General features: G+C 39.2%; 1 protein-coding gene across 1 annotated transcript in view; it reads right to left on the bottom strand.

Annotated features, from left to right (window-relative positions):
* Positions 1-20,645, bottom strand: part of LOC113407031 (adenylate cyclase type 1-like) — a 220,507-nt gene that overhangs the window by 114,516 nt on the left and 85,346 nt on the right. Inside the window, exons 3-4 of the mRNA XM_026654114.1 lie at positions 8,923-9,041; positions 5,564-5,638 (exon numbers count right to left, since the gene is read on the bottom strand). Coding sequence (XP_026509899.1) covers positions 5,564-5,638; positions 8,923-9,041 — 194 coding nt within the window. The remainder of the gene's footprint in view (positions 1-5,563; positions 5,639-8,922; positions 9,042-20,645) is intronic.

The raw sequence follows: 20,645 nt of genomic DNA, 5'->3' as shown, positions 1-20,645 counted from the left end.
GTATTGCTCTAAGCGTTTTCCTATTCCTGGCTTCAGCCAAATTTTCAGCAGTGGTCACTGGTTTTGGCTGCTCAACATGAGACAGCCAAATGTCTCATGAGATGCCTCATACTGGGCACCCAAAATTAGTGGCTACTATTTTAGAAAATGGTAGCTTTAGAATTTTATGGTTGTTTGTTTTTCAAATCTGGACACTTCTTTAAATCTTTCAAAACATATAAGACAGTAAAACTCAAGTATTTGCTAATCAAGAAATTTTCAAATCGGCACTCGGGGTGAACACACACACAACACAGACTGCCCGATATTTTAATGGAAAGAATGTAAATGCTCAAATACTTAAATGCTAAATATAGTAGGTGACCTACAGTTACTGTTAAGAACAGGTATGCTGTAGGGAATTACATCTAGACTCTTCGTTATTTAACCATGGCCTACAGTAAAGGTGCTCATTTATTAGCTGTTTGCTTAAAGGAGGGTTATTTTACAGAATTGACACAATGAGTTATACAACAAATACATTCATTTAAAAGGAACATTTATTTGGCACATATGTTGATCCTTCTATTTCACCATTTGGTCCATAGGGTTTTCATTTATTAGCCACAGGCCAAATTGGGGATGTATAAAGTGACCCACAACACATACTTGCAAACACTTTCATTTCATACATCACTAGTATATGCATAACTAACTATGTAAAATATATAAATAGTTGTGTGTTAAGAGAGTTCTGAAGTGTATATTGTTACATTTGTTTGTGAAATCTGAAAGGTGAATTTCTATATATCAATACTGTTAATTGAATGCAGACATTTTTTAAAGTTAACAAAATCTTTATATATGTTATCTTACCTTATGGTCATTTCCATTTAAGGTTTAGGGGTTTTGTTTGTTTTTAATAACTGTAAGTTCTTGAACATTTTAATTGTAATGTTCCAATTATACACAGCTGAATATTAATCACAAGTCTTTATTACAAATGTACAATGTTCAAAAATGGCTGTTTTGAGTAAAAAGGCAGTGAAAATGTCAAGTCAAAATTGGACTCAAAATTAACTCTGCCCTCTTGTGCGTATGCACAACAATACAGTCTAATTATATTATTTCAAATAACTGCAGGATACCTGCCTCATTCCATGTATAGCTTGGACAACACACACTGAATAAGACAGAAGTCCTGTGAACCTCTGCCTTATGTTGGATTAAATTATATTTTTCCATTACCACAGTGAAAACCTATAGCAAGCCATAGATTTATTCTGTAAGTCATATTATTCATTCTATAAGTCATATTATTTATTATTTAGGCATGGATTTATTCTGAACAAGTGATAGCGAAACTGAGTCCTCAGCACAGAGAACAGACAGTATGCAATGAATGAAGTAGGGGTCTTCCAAATCCCAGGCCTCTGCTGTATTGCAGCCTCGCTCATTAAATGGTTTGTTGTTGTGCAAAGAGTGGGGTGCATTTAGGCCCTATCTTCTATTTATGAAAAAAAAAAGTATTTAACACACACAAAAGTGGAACAAAGACTCATTTTCCAGTTCAAAAATATTTAACACCATATAGGTTAGTACTGGTCAGCAAGATGTTTCATTGGTTCCATGTACTCCCCATCCGTCAGTATCCATCCGGTATCTTTAGTATTATATTTTGGTTGTAAGCTGCTTGGGGCACAGACCATGTTTTTGTTCTGTGTTTGTAAATCACTTGGCACAATGGGGTCCTGATCCATGACTGGGGCTCATATGTGCTACAGTAATACAAGTAATAAATAATAATAGTAATTCCATTTTGTGGGATAAACACATTGCTTTTCATGATGTCCTTCCCCATTTGTTGGAATGGAAGGGACACTGAAAGGAGGAGGAGAAATTCATCCCTATAGTAAGAACATGAGAGGATTATATGCTTTGTGTAGCCACAGGATTTATAAAGTTGTTAAATAGAGAAATTACAAGAAAATAATACACTAGAGCTATGTTGTAACCTTCTAATTATTTGTAATGCAACCAGTATGTGAATGATCCAAGTCCTACCTGGTCCTCAACAGAGCACACCGACCCTGAATTAGCATCCAAACTCACTCCCTGCCTTTGGTTTGGCTTTATTGTTCCCTCAAAAATAATGCCTAATCCATCCCTCGAGGATCTTCTCTGCCTTAGCTCCCTCCCACCGGCCTTATAGCCTTGATGGCATTAACGAGCTGCACCTGCCACAATGAGTCAGCAGACCTTCAGCAGCTTTCTGCTGGGTTCCAACATCTGCTAAAAGTGTGCCTCAAAATTCTGCTGCATAGCATAGCAGATCTAGGCTGCTACGGTTCACTGCTATATCCCATTATTTATATAGCATCCTCGGTTTTGGAAGGAAAACACTGCAAATACCATAGCAAATTTAAATTCTACAGATGGCAAATGTTCACTTTTTAACAGTGTTCATGCATACACTTTATTCACATAAAGAGTCCTATTGACTTCATTGGAACTACTCACATAAGTAAGTGCTCAGCAGTGTGAGTAAGGATTGCTAACTGAGCCTTTAGGTCACCTTCAGTCAACATACAATAAGAACAATTTTCTAGTATAATATACTGTCACAGGACGGAATCTATAACAGTTTGATAAATAAAACTGTTTCTACTGGTACATCGCTGGTAAAATAAGGATCCGGCTGGAGAATCTTGCCTATATGCTCGGGGTTCTACTGATCGCCATATTTGGGGTCGGGAAGGAATTTTCCTCCAGGGTAGATTGGCAGAGGCCCTGGAGGTTTTTCGCCTTCCTCCGCAGCATGGGGCAGGGGTCGCAAGCTGGAGGATTCTCTGCGACTTGAAGTCTTTAAATCACGATCTGGAGACTTCAACAGCTGAGTTAAGGGAAAGTGGGTGGGTCAGCTTTTGTGGCCTGCATCGTGCGGGAGGTCAGACTAGATGACCATAATGGTCCCTTCTGACCTTAAAGTCTATGAGTCTATCTACATTTGAGCTGGTAGGTGTGATTCATAACTTGCGTAGATGAACCTGTGCTAGCTCTAAAAATAGCAGCGTTCCCAGGATAGCACAGGCAGCAAGTTGGTCTAGCCACCCAAGTATGTACCCAGGGGCTCTGGGTGGGTACATAGTCCATGAGCTAGCCTGAGCTGCCACCCCTGCTACCCAGGCTATGCTGCTATTTTTAGCATGGTAGCTGGAGCACAGCTGGCATGAGTATGTCTATGGGAATGAGCTAGTTCATAATTCACACAGCCTACTGTAGATCTCAAGATCTACAGTAGGCTGTGTGAATTATGAACTAGGTGCTCACAAAAAGAACATGGGGTTGTTGGAGTGAAATCATGAAAAGAGGAAAATGTATTCTTTATTTTTTTAGAAATTTCCTTAAAATCAATTCCCAATGAACCATCTGCCTCAGGAGCATCACATAACACAAGCTTTGAAACCTCGCTACAGGGTAAATTAAGGGCATTTTTAAAGTCATCTTGACATTTCATAAAATCAGATTTTTAATGAGACTGGTATTTCTGGTCTGATCTTTCTTGGGACTGAAGATGCCACTATTAATCTAGGAAATGTACTGTTTCTTAAGAATAGTAGCCTCTATTTAGGCCTTGAATGTCCAACTCTTACATAGTGGCAAGCATTTACAGGAATAATCCCAGAGATTTTCAGTGGGACTACTTTCACAAGTAAATGTCCAAAGAACCTATAGGGTCTGACCCAAAGCCTGCTGAAGACAATGATAATGTTTCTACTGACATCAATGGGCTTTGGATCAGGTGCTCAGTTTGTAAGAGATCAATATTTTCAATTTCACTCTATATTGTTGCCTGCATTTAGTGTATTATTAAAATTAGGCTAAACTAAACTACCATAGTAGAGACTAGAAAATTCGTAGTAGCTTGAATGCTCATTATCCATTTATATCTTGAGGAATCTGATTCACAGAGCAGAGTGAGTACTTGTCTGTTTACATTCTAAACTGGCCACATTTCTGTAAGCTGCATATATTAAAATATCTCTATTAGCACCTGATTATGAGTGGGAAAAGCTAATTGCAAAGTAGATGAATAGGCAGATTCTCTGGAGGCCCCATATAAAGTGTGCACATGAGATGATTATGTTATTTTTATTAGTCTTATAAGCAGCACCTAGCAACTCCAACCAAGATTGGAATCCCATTGTGTTAGGCACTGTATGTGTATATATAGACAGACAAAAAGTGGGAGAAAGTATTATTATCCCCATTTTACAGAAAACTAAGGCAAAGACTGATCTTCTGCCCTGATCCACCCTCTTTGTGCCACTCTAAACCTGCTTTTCAAGACCATCCCCCCTCCAATGCCTTTTCCACATCTTTCTTGATGCCGTGATCATGTCAGACAAGCAAATGTAACCACATCTTTCTTTTCTGCTTTCATCCATTTATTCTATGAAGAACTTTTTTCAGGTAACCCATGGCATTTGCATCTGTTCCTATTGTTACATCGAACAGCCCCATTAAAAACAAAACATAAGCAAGCAAGCAAACAGTTCTGTTGCTTTCTTGATAACTGACACAACAATTGTTGTCTCTCTGAGGTCAAGGTCCATCCATTAGATAATCACTATTTATTACACACAACATGTAGGAAGAGGAAACAAAGCTACCCAGAAGAGTACAGATTTCATCTGCACAATATTGACTCCCATCAGATTATGAAAAGTCCATTTGACCTCTTCCCTGGAAAGCTTCCAAAGATCAATGTTTTCTGTTTTTAATCATGATTTTTATGTATCTCGGGCCACATCCTAGATACAGTGAAACTTTGCCTTGGAAAGATTTCTTCCCCGCACCCACACATATAAATACACACACAGAAGCCTACCATAACATAATATTTTCCTGTGCAATTATTTGGCTTCTAAGTCTGTGGTCAATTTTGGGTTCATTGATCCTTCTCTTTTGATAGGTAACAGAGCTCAAACCCAAAGTTTTCATGCTCTTTATGGCTTTAGACGATACAGGTAAAAAATGTAAAGCCTTTCTTAACATACTGTCTTTTTAACTGTAAATAATATAAAAAGATACTATGCTATAAACAGCCATGTACTTCAGTTATAAGAAAGCAAGCAAGAATAGCTTATCACTGCTGTGGCTGTGAGTATGATGGAAAAAACAAAGGCTGTAAGTAATTATTTGAGAACCCATTTAACCATTTAAATTCAGAATGATATAGCTACAGTGATATAGGCAGAAAATAAGTTGTCTTCAAAGAAAAAAATCTGTAAAAAGATGAATGATGATAGGGAAAGAAATGCAGCACTGATAAGGACCAAAGAACACTTTAAATCATAATTAATACTAACATTCTAAGGTAATTTATTTAGCACCAACAGTTAGCACAGCATTGCGTGAACAAGAGCCTGATTCTGCTCTTTCTTACACTGGAGTAACTCCATTTATGTGACTGAAGTTAAAAGCAGGGTGATAGGAGTGTCAACCTTACAATCTCCGTCTCATTACTGGTGGCACTTCACATATAATAGTCATAACAACGGCTCCTTCCCAAGGAGTTTACCTTGATTTTTTCCCCCTAGGCAAGAGCTTGTGACTTTGTCTTCCTGTCCAGTCTAACCTCCTCTGTGGAGTTTGCCTATGAGAGAAGGTGAGTCAAGATTCCTGGGTATTATAACTAGCCCTACACCTGGCTAAATGAAGACACTTAATCTCTCTGCCTCAGGCTATTTCATCATTAAAACAAGACTTTATTTATCCTTTTTACTCACAGAAGTGTTAAGAGCCTTAATTATTTTATGCTCATGGCTTAATGTTTGTGACATCCTTGAATGCAATGTGCTGGATCCTACAGGTGTAAATTATTATTTAGTTGATATGATTATTAATGACAGATTTATTGCACCTGTAAGACCAAGTGAAAATTCCTTTGAGTAAGCTTTTAAAATTTCTCATCTAAAATGTATTAATTTTATTTTCATTTAGGATCATCACTTGGAAAATAAATCACTACAAAATTACTGAAATTGCCAAAATGCTTGCAAGTTTCTGGGCGGGCAGGATTTACTGATATCACTACAGTTGCAACTTAAGAATATAATGGTGTCAGACTTAAGGAAGAAGGTAGCTTGTTCTTTGACAGGATGAAAGGTTTAAATGTGATCCATTGAGGTTTATGGAGCAGCATCAAGTTAAAAGCAAATGTAGTTTAAAGTTTTAATCTCGCCCCCACTCTGCACACACGGCTTCCATTCATGTTAAGGGGAGTTTAATGCTTTGAACTGCCGAGTGAGAATAAACCCCTACAGTATTAAGAAGGAAGCTTGAAGTGATTTACAGCTGGAGAGATTCATCTGTGAACAGATGAGAATAAAGAGAGACAAAACTCATTGAGAATCATACTGGAAAAATGTTTTGGAATAAGCTAAGAGAAACATTTGTTAACATTTCCAGCTTGCTCCACAATGGTGGCCAAATCCAGAAGAGTGGGTCAAGGACACCCAAGAGCTCAAGATGTGACATGTACTGTCCTCACTTCACTTTCTCAATAACCTTCCCTGAAAACATTAGGGCAGAGACTGGTAGCTGGCACCACGCTTTAATAACTCACTATTCAGTGAATATGATGCATCCCTCCCTAGTGAATGCTCTACAAAGGATAGTCTGATAGAGACTCACATTTCTTAAGCACTGGAGGTCCCAAATTCAATCCCCGGTGATGACCTGTTATGACAATCATTACCCTTTCACCAAGGAAAGCATTAATAGGTCTCAATAATTAGCCCCAAGCTTTCTTGATCATCTTTACAAGCCAAGAAGTGCAGGTCCACCTGCCAGCTAACTGGCTGTAATTACCTCAACATTGAAGATTTCACTGAACAAAATTGTACAAAATCCACCCAAGATAGTACTGCATTAAAAACATCCTGGTGACACTGATTCCAAGTGTCACTCACTCAGCTTGGGTAGATTGTTGCAGCAAAGCTTGTAGATTGAAAGCTTGTAGATAGAGAAACTCAACTCTTTAAAAGAGTAAGATAAAAAGGGTTCACTACAGAGCCCAACTCGACTGGTTCTGTTGGACAAGGACTTGCTGATGGTATGTCGGAGGAAGAGAATGTCTCCTTTGACTCGGTCACAGTCACAGCATAGGAATGTGATACAATCTATCTGGCTTAGAAGGTGTTTTCTTCAATCAGTTCTCCAACCTCCCATCCTTATTACTTTATCATTTGTAGGCCATCTGTAAACTATTATGAGTTGCAAAGATGATGGGGAGGGTGGCATTTTAGTGCTAGGCACAACAAATAAAGATAGGGGGCAAGATTTTTAAAAAATAGGGACCTAAAATTAGGTTCCTAAATCCATTCTTGTACCTAAAGAAATGGCCTGATTTTCAAAAGTAGGTAGTTCTTTTTTAAGGGAGGAATTTTCAAAATGTGTATAAGTGACTTAAGAGACCAAGTCCCATTGACTTTGAATGGGACTTGTGCTCCTAAATCGCTTAGGACCTTTGAAAATCTCATCCTAGGTGCCTAGTTACAGGCACCTATTTTTGAAACTCTCAATTTGGGTTTTGCGAAATCCAAGATCAATATAAATGCAGTATTACCAACCTTAAGCATTCAAAAATCATGAGCCAGGACCCCCCAAAAATAATGAGACTGGCTTAAATCTTACCTGCCTTTTGATTTCTGAGCCTGTAGGAGGCACTTGGGTCACATTTTCAAGCTTTTCTCTGAAACTTTGAGGGTTAGAAACTTATTTAAAAATAAAAAGGAAAAGCTGAGATTCTCACGTAATCACAGGATTCCAGGAACTGAGGCTTTAAAAAAACCAAAATCTACCATGAGACCTGCACTAAAATCATGAATGTTGGTAACACTATAAATGTTAACTTCCTGACCCTAGTAAAAAGGTTTTTTATTTGGACTTTCCTGCAGAAGTGTTTGGAAACCAAATATTTTTCTGAGGTAAACCCAAACCCTGCAGCACTGCACTTGTTCAGAGGAAACAAAGTGAAACTGACTAGAAACTGAGTGCAAATTTCAGTGAAAGTAATTTCTCTGTTTTCATTATCCAAGCTGAACATTAGAAGCAAATGAAAACAAAGAGCATTAATGGTGGAAAGCAGTGTTTTTAAAAATGTTTTCGGTTTTTATAATACAAGTTTCTGCTAAGAACACCATTAGTAGATAAAGAACTTGAACTATTGGATCATTTAACCAGGGCTTTGCAGTAGTAAGAAAAAAAAATGACTCTTTGTGGAATGGAAGGCACTGTACTCCTGAGCACTAGCAGGACCAGGTCATTTGAGAGGAGAAGGGTGGGAGTGGGATTGAGAAGAATAGCAAGACTGAGATAACAACAATTGATTTCAGAGGGAGTGCACATGGAACAGCATGCTACTTAACACGAGAAGGGTGGCAGAAACAGGCCCTCAGTCAATCATCTGAGAGGCTGAATGATCAAGTGATGGGGATAGATATACATTTTCCTAGGATGACAAATGGATGGACTGCACCAACACTTACTTCCTTCCCATTGTCCGGATAAATGAGCTATTGCACAAACAACCAATGCTTCCTGTTTGTAGGGAAATATAGTCTGTCACTATCATGCAAAATAAATATTCGTATCCACCACAAATATAACAGACTGTATCAGATGACTACTAGGTCATATAAATTTTGGTTCCTCCTAGGATAACTATTCTAAATTATTTATCAACTCAAAATTGTTATCCACAGTCTCTATAGGCATGTTACCACTCAGCCATCCCAACCTCCCCCAAACCAACACAACGCATCTCCATTGGGCTTGCTTTCTTGTGCTGTAAGATCTCAAAGTCACTGTGTGTCACTCTATTTGCACTACATGTTATCTGCTTTACATTATTTCGTGAGCTGGTGTCACTCCTACCTAACATTGTCATGCCTCTGAATGTAAATCTTGTGAAAAATCCTTTCGGGTGGCTTCAGGAAATCTTCCTTCATTTCCATGGCAACGTTCCTGGGCAAAAGACTCATCAGGAGACGCTCCTAAAAGAAAATGCAAACCCATTAGTTTTGGGGTGTAATTTTCCCCCCAGTCAGCAATTCTGAATAAAATCGAACCATTTCCCCTATTCCAGCATATGTCCTGAGGATTTCTGTTCCATAAAGAACATGAACCCTTCCTCTCTTATATTTCTGCTGCCTGTGGGAGAGTTTTTTTCAAATTCCTCTGTACAACATAAGAGACCATACAGTAAGGAAACAGCTAGTTTCAAGAGTAAATCATTGTCCATAATTATACTTATAATCATAAAACTAATAATAACAACTTACTGTATCACCAGTATCATTTATCTGGGAAGGAATTCCAAGATCATTTGCTATGCTTTTGTATCTACTGGTTTGGAACTTAATCAAAGTGTTACTGGGTCTATTAAAGCAGGTTTTTAAACAGTGCAATCTGCTATAATTTTTTCCACACAGCCTGAATCAACTGAACAGTAATAAAAGTACATTTTTATAAAATATAGGCCAGCATGGAAACAGTGGTTTTATCATATGTCGCTCTCCTGCTTACCCAAAATCCCATATTTCCAAAGGTTTTGGATCCCTCTGATATTGGTTAAATTATATTCCCCAAATGGTGACCTACTCATAGGCACTTTAAAAACTTGTGAAGGCTACCCTATTTAGATAGTCCCAGAAGTCCTCAAAGAGAACACAATCTGAGCACCCGCACTTCTTCACATTTAAAACTCAAATATGCCAATTTTTGCCCTAAGATGCATTTGAATGTAAGGACCCAACTCTGCAATCAGATCTGTTAGCATCCCATATGGGAGATGGAATCCAGGCTGCCACATCTGACTGCAAGGTTCAGAGCTAAAATGGTGGGAGTTGTGAATGACTGCCCAAGAGCAAACTTTGGCCCAACATTTCTCCTTATTTCATTTGGCCAAGAAAAATAAAGGGGACAAAAATTAAATAAAGTGAAATAAACAGTAAAAGAAAGAAAGAGAATGGAGAAAGAGAAGTGGTTAATAGGAGGTCTGATCAGACTAATGCTCTGCATTGTTTGGTAACATTTTACCACATACTCCGTATGCTCTAGCCATGAGCTCGGGACAGGGCTAAAGTACAACACAAGTCTTCCAACTTTGAGTTCTGACCTATAGTGTTGCTTCCAAAGGCTAATGCTTCAGATATTTACATCATGGAGGAGTGAGTTAAATTTCGCAAGAAAAAAGATTACTGACCCCTGATTCTCATTTACAGTAAATGAACATCCCTTAACATCCCTGTAGCAGCATAAATGGACCTTAGCATAAATGAGAATTAAGTCCCATTAATTATAATTAGGTTTCTTAATATCCAGGTATAAACTATAGTAAATAAAGTCAAAGAACATGCAGAAATTAAATATTTGTGAGTGGCTTTATACATCAACCAATTCCCTTTCAGAAAAGTCCTAGAGCATTTTAGGAAAATATACTCTTACTATAAGTTTCTGTTTAATTACCTGTGTAATTTTATATTCCTGCTATTGATGGGACTGGACAACAGGATATATCACTCGATTAAATTGCCCTGTTCTGTTCACTCCCTCTGAAGCATCTGGCACCAGCCACTGCTGGGAAATGGGATACTGAGCTAGATGACCCAGTACGGCCATTCTTATATTCTTAGAATTTTACAATGTGGTTCAAAAAACCCTAGTGGGCCAGGCTATGACAGACCCTTACAAAGGTGAGTGGGGGTGGAAGGGATATCTTGCGTAATCCCTATCCTCACTTAGGGTACGTCTTCACTACCCGCCAGATCGGCGGGTAGTAATCGATCCCTGAACGTGCTCCCCGTCGACTCCGGAACTCCACCAGAGCGAGAGGCAGAAGCAGAGTCGACGGGGAAGCCGCGGCCGTCGATCCCGTGCCGTGAGGACGCGAGGTAAATCGATCTAAGATACGTCGACTTCAGCTACGCTATTCTCGTAGCTGAAGTTGTGTATCTTAGATCGATCCCCCCTCCCCCAGTGTAGACCAGCCCTAAGGAACATAGGGACAGCTCCCACAGTACACATCAGAAATGTACAGAGCTCCATAAAGTGCAGAGAAGGGAGTGGGAGAGGCACTGCATAGTCTAGATGGAATGCAGGCTGCACCACCATATCGCTGATCACATGTGTTAACAGGAAAGGTACACATCTGAGCTGGAATTCAATTGGCTATAACAAGAAAGTATGTTTTAAAAGATTTTTTTCATGGTAAATTTTATTTTAACAAAAATTAGAGACATTGCCAAAACAAGTCATTAGCAACCGCACAACAGCCACAAAACCTTTACACAAACAAGGTTAGTTGCCTAGAACTGACTGAATGAGTAAAGTCCAATTACAGTAGATCCTTGGAAAGAGGACAGACATTGGCGAGCTTTCCAGACCAAGGAGGGAGGTAGCAGAAGGGTTGGATAGCAGAACAATTAAAAGGGAGGCTGGCAAGTATAAGAATTTATAATTTTCTAGTGTATAAAGCAGCAAACAAACAAACAAACAAACAAACAAACCCACCCATAGATGACATCAAAAAGTTTGTCTTCAAAAACATGAGAAAAGCCCATTTCCTTTTGGCCAAAATTTGAGCTCTTTCAAGCAATATGGGATTGAATTCCAGATTACCTGAGTTAAGAAACCCAGGGTTTGGACCTATGAAGGAAATAACAGTCCAAGCTATGCAGAAACATGATCAGGTTCAGGAAACAGCATTGTCTGGATCTCCATTAAGTGAGCCCCACTGTGTTGTATCTTCATTTTCTCAGAGAGGGCGACAAAAAAGACCCACACAAGAGACAAGGAATGGAGATCAGCATGGCTGCATAGAACACTGAATGGGAACAAGAGACACCATAACAAGCAACATTTGTGTTGACATTCATGCTCAAGCAGCTGCTGCCATTGAGGATGACAGAAAAAAGTGGAACAGGTAGAAGAACAGGGAGCACCAACCGATTAGTAACAACTTTGACAAGGAAAAACCACATACGTTGCAGGCCTCCTTTTTAGTGACAAACAGCCTTGTCTTGCATATATCATCAGGATCTAGTGCATTATCATATTGGATCCAAACAAACAGACTCAGCCAGTACAAAGAAAAATATAAAGATATATCTGGCTCTCTTGCTGACCTTTGGAACTCTTTAAACATTCCCCAACACTACAGTGTAGCTGGAACCTGCAAAGAGGGTGACATGCTGGTCTCATTGAAGACAATGGCAAAACTCCACTGACTTCAATGGGGCCATGATTTCAGCTAGAGTATTTTTATTCTGTATCCAATCCATTCACAACATGTCAATCTTCCACAAACATTATTGGATTTAAAGTGTGGTCATACTCTGCGAAAAAACATTAAAGGGTTCCCTGTTTATGGTCTATCCATCTAGAGGACCCAATCTGGCATTCCTTGTACAAAATCTCATTTAGGCCAAGGAATGGCAGAATAGGCTATAAATGTCCTCCATTAACAATGTTGCATTAGGTTTGTATTTTAATTGCCAGTCTTACAAACTCAACTGGGAATCTGGGAATGTCAAGCTTGGCTCTTTCTGCCGAATGTCTCATCATTAATGAAGATTTCTGTGAATGGAACTTAGTTAATTCTAATGATAATGCTTGAGTCAGAAAAGAATCCAGAGATCACTGTCTCACAGTTATATTGGTTCTGCATTGCTAAGAGAAGTAGTAAAAATATTTTTCTTACTAAAGTCAGCAGCTATGACTTAGAATATTAGGGTTACCATTCGTCCGGATTCCCCCGGACATGTCCGGCTTTTTGAGCTAAAAATAGCGTCCGGGGGGAATTTGTAAATGTCCGGACTTCCCTCCCCCCATGCAGAGAGCGCGCAACTAACAGGGCAGCCGGCCGGATGGTGCCATTTACACGGGGCTCCGACAGCCAGAGAGAGCCCCTCCTCCGCTTCCCCTGCAGCAGAGATCACTCCCACCCTCCTTCCCTCCCTGCATTCGCAGATCGCCTCCGGCAGTCTGGAGCTCCTCCCCCGCTCCTCCTCCCCTGCTGCCCAGCATGCCGGGACGAGCGGCAGGGTAAGGGGGCCAGGGGGTCGGAGAAGGGGCAGGGAGGTTCTGGAGGGGGCAGTCAAGAGACGGGGGGGTCGGGAGTTCGGGGGGGGGCTTTCTGGGGAGGGTGTGGATAAGGTTTTGGGCAGTCAGGGTACAGGTAGGGTGTAGGGTCCTAGGGGGCCAGTTAGGATGGGGGGAGGGTCTCAGGAGGGGGCAGTCAGGGGACAAGGAGCGGGGGGAGGGTTGGGGGTTCTGAGGGGGGCAGAAAGTGGGAGGGAGTGGAAGGGGCAGGGGTGGGGCGGGGCTAGGGCAGGACGGGGGCGGGGCTCCTCCCGTCCTCTTTTTTGCTTGCTGAAATATGGTAACCCTATAGAATATACATGGTAAACAAAGTGGGAAATGGCAATTTTTATCTTGTCACTATTCTGACCAATAGAACACTAACTTTAAGCACACAGTGCAAAAGGAAAAGATACATAAAAGATCGCCATACAATAAGATCTATTGCATTGTTATTGTCTAATCTGGACATTAGCAAAAAAAAAAAATTCTCAAAATAACTGCCCCAAAAACCTCAAACTATACCTTTTCTTTTTGTTTATGGTCTTTATATTCTAGCCACACAATAAATTTCACTAATATAATGGACGAATTCAGACAGTATACGTTATTTTGGAATGTACAGTCTGTCTTCATCTTCTTCTCCTGGCTACTCTGATAATACATCATTGTAACTATACGTATAGTATTGTTCAGATAAACAATTCCATTGCCGTAACAGACATTAGGAGAGCAAAATAGTATTTTGTTTTGCACACTGTTCAACACTGATTGAGAATACAAACTCTCACATCTTTAGTAAGTTATTGAATATGGTGACTTACTACTCTGATTGCCCAAAAACAGATATTTCAAATAAATGAAATTGATGGCAAAACTCCCATTAACTTCAAGATGAACACTATTTCACTCAATGTATTTTTGGAATTACCAGTACGGGGCAGTGTTATTGTATTAGGAAAATCTTCAATATTTTAGTACATTGGAACTATAACTTTCATCTCCTGCGTATCTGTATTTCCAAACTTAAATTGCCATTAACATAAGATTTTTGTACTTTATTACTTAAAAACTGAAATGGTTTATATAATCTTACATCTTGTACAGTACAAAGAATATATCTTACCATGTTCAGTTAATACTGAATTATGGTAATTTGTATTGCTGCTTATTAACCTATATTAAATTTACAAAATAAACTAATTTAAAAAACTGAACTTTAACTCACCCAAAAAAACCACCATGATGTACACTTGCCACATACACAGTCAAGGAAAGAGTTCAACTTCCAGAGTTTAAGATTTCCTCGATTCTGTGATATTAGACTTTTGGAGATTATAAATTCCCTGATCTAGAGCTATTCAACAGCCTGAAATCAGCCATTCTTATGTAAGGCCTCTTGAACCAAGTCAAACTTAACTCACTTGCATTCTTGACTGAATGACATGCTTAACTCAGATGTTTTTATTTAACTTCTTTTTCCAAACGTTCAATACTTTCTCAAACAAATTCCTTCTAAAGGTTCTATACTGATTTATAACACTTTAGGCAGCCCCCAAACAATAGCTTCCAACACAATATAAAATGCTATTATTTTTCTATGACATTCTTTGTATCAGTGTCCATATGGGATATGGCTGTGACACATTTTTGAATCCTTTCAGCAATCTGTAAATCACTTATGAAACCAAACTCCCATCAGAACACCGGTCTCAAATCAGCAAATTCCATAATGTTCTTCGCCAACATTTCCCCTCTCCCTTCTGTTGCACACTGTGCTGTGGGATGATTGGTTACAACTGTCTACCCACAAACTGGCTGCTTTTCCGTTTATGCTCTTCATTTAAAATAATCTATTTCTAGTGCACCCATGAATTCATAAAATACCATGAAATCTAGGTGTCAGTAGAACAATTAATAGTAGCAGAAACATCACAGTCCGAGCATGGAACACCTTAGCTGCCCCCTCACTATGTCAGGTCATATTTTTAAGGATCATCAAAGGAGAAAAATATATTTAAGAAAAGGGACATCTCATTTGATAGTTTTGTAGATTACTTTATCAAGAGAGGAGGTGTCCTCCCTTATGCTCTAAAAAAAGGTAAGACAAACTGATCTTCAAGATAGGTCAGGATGTCCAAAAGGCCAAAGGCCTTCTATGTAGACTGCCCTTTCCTTACCTCTATTGAGTTTCACCTTGGGCTCCATTAGCAAAAATATCCCTGTGCTGTGGTGGTATTGTATATATCTCCAGTAGAATCCAGATACAGCATTCAGTTACAGTGAAACACTGCTTAGAACGAAGTAAAGTGAATTGCTGCAGTGCATTCCAAAAAACTTTCAGACCTCTTATATAGCTCTCATTAAGAGAGCATATAAAGATGTATGCATAACAGTCTTATTCAGCAGCTATCTGCTGGGATTAAAAAAAATATGATTTTCTTGACACCTTCACAATTGCTAGAGTCCCTTGCATTTTCAGGAGGTAGAAACAGCTTGCATCACATCCATGGTGAAGGAACAGGAATATTTTACCAGTCCTTCTCCTGCTATAGTAAAACTCTTTATGTTGACAATTTGAGGGGAGAAGTTAATAGATATGTAGATTGTAAAGCACGAAGGGACCATTGGGAGTCTCACCTCCTGCATAATACAGGCCATAGAACCTCACTCAGTAATTTCTGCCTCAAGCCCATAACTTCCGTTTGAGTTCTAGATGTAATGAGTTATTTCACTATAAGGTTCCATCTCCGTTTTTATTTCTTTTTGAGCAAAAAGGCACTAATATCATTAATAAGAGAGCATCACAGTTCAATTTACTTTCATTTGGGAGCTCAGAATTTACTTTATCAACAGAAGCTCCTAAATGCACCCTAAATATTATCACTTGCTACACAATAATGCCTGCATAAGTTGCATGCCTGCATCAGTTTTAAGATAAATCACTGAGCAGCAGGCTCTCTGCTACCCCTACACTACATTGCATAGCTATTTTAATTCCTTCTAGAGCTAAACTACTGTAATGCCCTCACAGTAACTTTATGTAAACTTTACTGAGAGAGTCAAGATAGGTGAGGCAATATCTTTTCTTACAACAGCTATATGTGTGAAACCAGACAATCACTACCCTCTTGAATGAACTCACACACAGAAAAGTGATAAAAAAAAAAAGACAACCCATCATCCATGGGTAAACACTTTTCACAAAGTGATCACTCCGTATCTGACCTCTCAGTCCTCATCCCCAAAGAAAACCTGTACAACACGTTTACAAGATAAGTCTGGGAACTTAAATTCATAACTGTGCTAGACACTAAAAGCCAGAGATATTAGTTTTATGGCCCATTTCAACAATTTGTAACACACCCTGTTGCCTGCTAACATTTAATTGCCCACTTCATTTTAAGTGGTAGCCTACAGCATATGTGAACACCTTATGCTTAACAATCTGTCCCAACTTGTATTTAGCTTAGACACTCTGGTTGCCCTCTCCATACCTGAAGAAGAGCTCTGTGAAGCTCAAAAGGTTGTCCCTTCCACCAACAGAAGTTGGTCCAACAAAAGACATTACCTTGCCTATCTTGTCTCTCATATATCCTGGGCCAACATGACTACAGCACAGTGCAAACAACCATGTGACGTTTACTATCATTCATTCTTGTAAGCTGTAAAACAAAGGCAGAAGATTTAATTTATACATTATTTTAAATTAAATTATGTTGTGAATATAGTGTTATTGTTATGTATTCCCTAAATAGTGTTAGAGGAAAGAACTACTAAATAAAAAGAAATTTCTTTTTTTAAAAAAAAAAAAAAAAAAGACCACTAGATGGCAATGTTTCAGAGCATTACTGTAATGTCTCAAAAGTTATGATAATTTGTTAGTGCTTTATTATTGAAATCATAATTGTTGAAGATCATTAGTGATGCTGTACTGCAATACACGGGTTGTGAATATCAGAGAAGCTGGTGGCTCACTGGAGTGTTATGCTAGAAGATGATCAGTTGTTAAAATGCAGATTTTACACCTAGCAGGTGATTTGTCATTTGAAGCTACCAGACGTAAATCTGACAATCAAGCTAAATGATAGCAGCATCAGCCTCACGCAATTCTTCTTAGCACTCCCCAGGGAGACATTCCCACACCACTGAAACCTAATTGACAATGGCTATAAAATGATCAGTGGCCTATCCCAAAACAGGTGTTCTTTAGATGCAAGAGCAGTCCCCTCCTTAGGCCTGGTACGGTAGAGAACATTCTACACACATAGCATTGTTGATATGTAAGAGGCAGCTGGTGAATTTCTGACCTCATAATAGCAATTTCTAGTGGTAAAACCAACTTTTTAGTGAGTCTGCTGTTTTGTAACACATTATTAGCCGACAGAAACCTAAGCTGCAAGTTCAATGTCAATAAGAGGATCAGAGATCTGTTGACAGGAAAAAGAAGAATCTTTACTAAGTTCACGGAGAGCCTTCTCTTGGAAACAAACAATATGAAATGAAACTACATTTACATAGCCAGCTAGCTAGTGACATTACACAGAAAATGACATTGCTTGCCCCAGCCTCTCCGACACAGTAATGGCAGTAAAGAAATCTAGCAGGAGCCATACACAGAGTGCGTCACTTGTACTGAAACTCTGCTCATAATGAGATGGAATGAAAGCCCCACTTGACTGCATTTCAGTGCACTGTTACTCAGTTGAGTCCAAGTTTCACTCTGCTACAGATTGGTGCCACCCTGATAATCTCCTTGAAATGACGCAATCAACACTTACCAGCTTGGTGTGGAATGCTGTATTTCACCTCCCTTTCCTCCCCTGTTCCCAAAGAGAAGAGTAAATGGGAGGAAGAAAAAAGAAGGCATAACTAAGCAGCAAGGAGTGTGGGAGAAGAGAGGCTGTAAATATTTCTACAGTGGCTACCAACAGGGAATGCAAAGGAAATGGAACAGCATAACTGCAGCTGTTTCCTACTACAGATTAAGATAAGGTCTTCTCTCCCCACAAACCTATCAGTGCCATATCATCTGCAAAGAGTGAATTGAGTTCCTAGTATTGCTATTGTGATGAGGAAGAAAAGCACTTGTACCCTCTCCCTGTTATAAAGAAAACCCTGCTTATATTGATGGGAGAGTTTTCAGACAAGAAAAAGACATTTCACAGTAGGAGAGTTTCACTGTTCCTATTTTATGGCAACTGAGAACTTCAGCCAAATTAGAGAGGGGTGAAACTGTCCATCCAGGGAGTAGTGCCCTGGGAGGAGAGGAGTTATCATAAGATAGAGACATTCTTACCAGACGGTGTGTGTCAGGGCCCTGACAAAGTCCTTCAACCCCAACACTACGCCAGGATGTTCAATAATTATGGAAACAGTGTTACTTAAATGCTGCATTTTCATACAGTCCTTATATCAGTGTTCTCCTCCCAAGGACAGAATGACTGAGGCAATGTGGTAAGCCTTCACATTTACCACAAACTGTACATGTCAGTCTTGTTCATGTCATTGCTCAGTAAACATTTTACTTTATTCAAAGAGTTTAAGGGTCTAGGAGTATCGATGACATCAGCTGTTCAGAGAAATACCTGGGAAGCTTAGAAGGCCCCTTCGAGGCAAGGGTTCAAACTCATTTAAGTTTGAAGCTGACATAGTCTATCAGTAAATGTCTGTTAGAAGTTGTTAAATTAAAGGTGTGAAAACATATACTAATTAAGAAGTGTTATTGTCTTACAGTCCCCACATTAAGGGCCACACTCCTTCCTTTTTTTGGTTGTATGTAACTCCTATCAACTCAAGTGGGAAGCACATGTGTAAGTCCCTGAGGGTATATTATGGACTGTAAGGCACTCTCATACTCTGCTAATGTGTGTGTGTGTGGGGGGGGGTGTCACATAAGTACCTAAGATACATAAATACCACCCACTTACATAACTTCAAATCTTCATGTTTGTGTGCTCTATGGCGAGCTAAGAATATTCTGTGCACCTCCTATTTCCACTGAAATCAATGGTAAAACTCTCAGTGAGTTTAATAGAAGCAGGATCAGACCCACCGAGTTTGTGTGTTTGCATTTTAGATTAATTATCCAGCCATATCAGCAGTACTGTCCAAATCCTGCTACACGTGCTAAACAGATGTAGAAAAACAAGTGAGATATTAAAAGCACAGCTTGAAAAGCTGCTTTACTTTACACAAGGTGGGTCTTGTTCAAATAAATAAATGAAACTATCAGAAGGAACGTCGGTTACGTGCTACCATAATTCTTAATCAGGCAAGTACCTGGAGATGTGTGTGCTAGTGGCTGCTATACACTGAAGTGTTCCATGGTCATGGCATTGTAAATCTGATCCTCACTTGATAATCGCAGCATTCTATTGTCATTATGAAGTTGACAATAATACTGTCATTCTGATCCTCTCTCATTGCTGCTGCTAAGGTGATGGCATTATAAACGGCATCTTCCCCGACACTGCTCATTTTCAAGAGAAATGGTAAAGCAGATGGCACGTCACACATAGTGCAGCACAGAACAGAGACGTTTCCTCTCTTGCTTAAGGATCTCTTGATTTCCAACCTTGAACCATGCCTTTGTTGTTAGTCACACCAAGCTAATATTAAACCCCCAAGTAAACACACTTAGTCCTCTCTCACTCTCAGGGAGTGATAAGTCCTTTATGCATATGATCTCTCCACCATCTGGGACAACTGCCCTAACTTTCTACATCTATCTGAATGCTAAGAATTCTAATACGTGGAGACATTACAACATTAATGTGAGTTAGGGGAGGGTGAAGGTGGGGAGGGAAGAATCAGACTTCATCTCTACAGGTTAAAATAAACACATATTTAGAGGCGAGGCATCTCACCACAACACATCGCGGGATAGAAGAAGTTGTTTTGATAATTCTGTCCAAACGTACAGAAAAAAAATAAGTACGTATGAAAACCTTGATCTGTAGATTCTTAATAGTGGTAGAGCAAGTGGGCATGCCATAGGCAGATTTACCTTTAACTCAGCAGAGAGAAGCATTGTGATTGATCATGCTATAACTGATCTAGACTTCAGGAAAATAAAAATACACTAGACTCCTAGTTTTGAAAATCTTGATCTTAAAGTTAGGCTCCTAAATCAATATTTAGGAACCCAAATAAGTGGTCAGATTTTCAAAAGTGTTGAGCACCCAACAACTCCTTATTGAAAAATCTTGGCCTAATAGACAAACCACAAGCACACTTATACCTATGCAATCAGAATCTCATTGCAAAACTAAAAACCAGAAAATCTCTCTAGACTACCCAAAAACCAATCTGGGGATCAAATTTGGGAGTAAAACCATAAATAACTCAAGGCACAGAAAACCAATTGATATGTTTCTGAACAAATTATACAGCTCTAGTAACACTTGTCACTGGCTATTTGTCCATGTTATCTCTACAATGGAAAGCAAAGCAATCCTAACCATGTAATCTGCCCCCCCCCCAAAAAAAATAAAAATAAAAAAATGATTGCAACT

Source organism: Terrapene carolina, unplaced genomic scaffold (assembly GCF_002925995.2).
Source record: "Terrapene carolina triunguis isolate 2854851 unplaced genomic scaffold, T_m_triunguis-2.0 Scaffold180, whole genome shotgun sequence".
Taxonomy (NCBI): domain Eukaryota; kingdom Metazoa; phylum Chordata; order Testudines; family Emydidae; genus Terrapene; species Terrapene triunguis.
The sequence above is the reverse complement of the archived record's forward strand: the minus strand, read 5'-3'. Positions and strand labels throughout refer to the sequence as shown.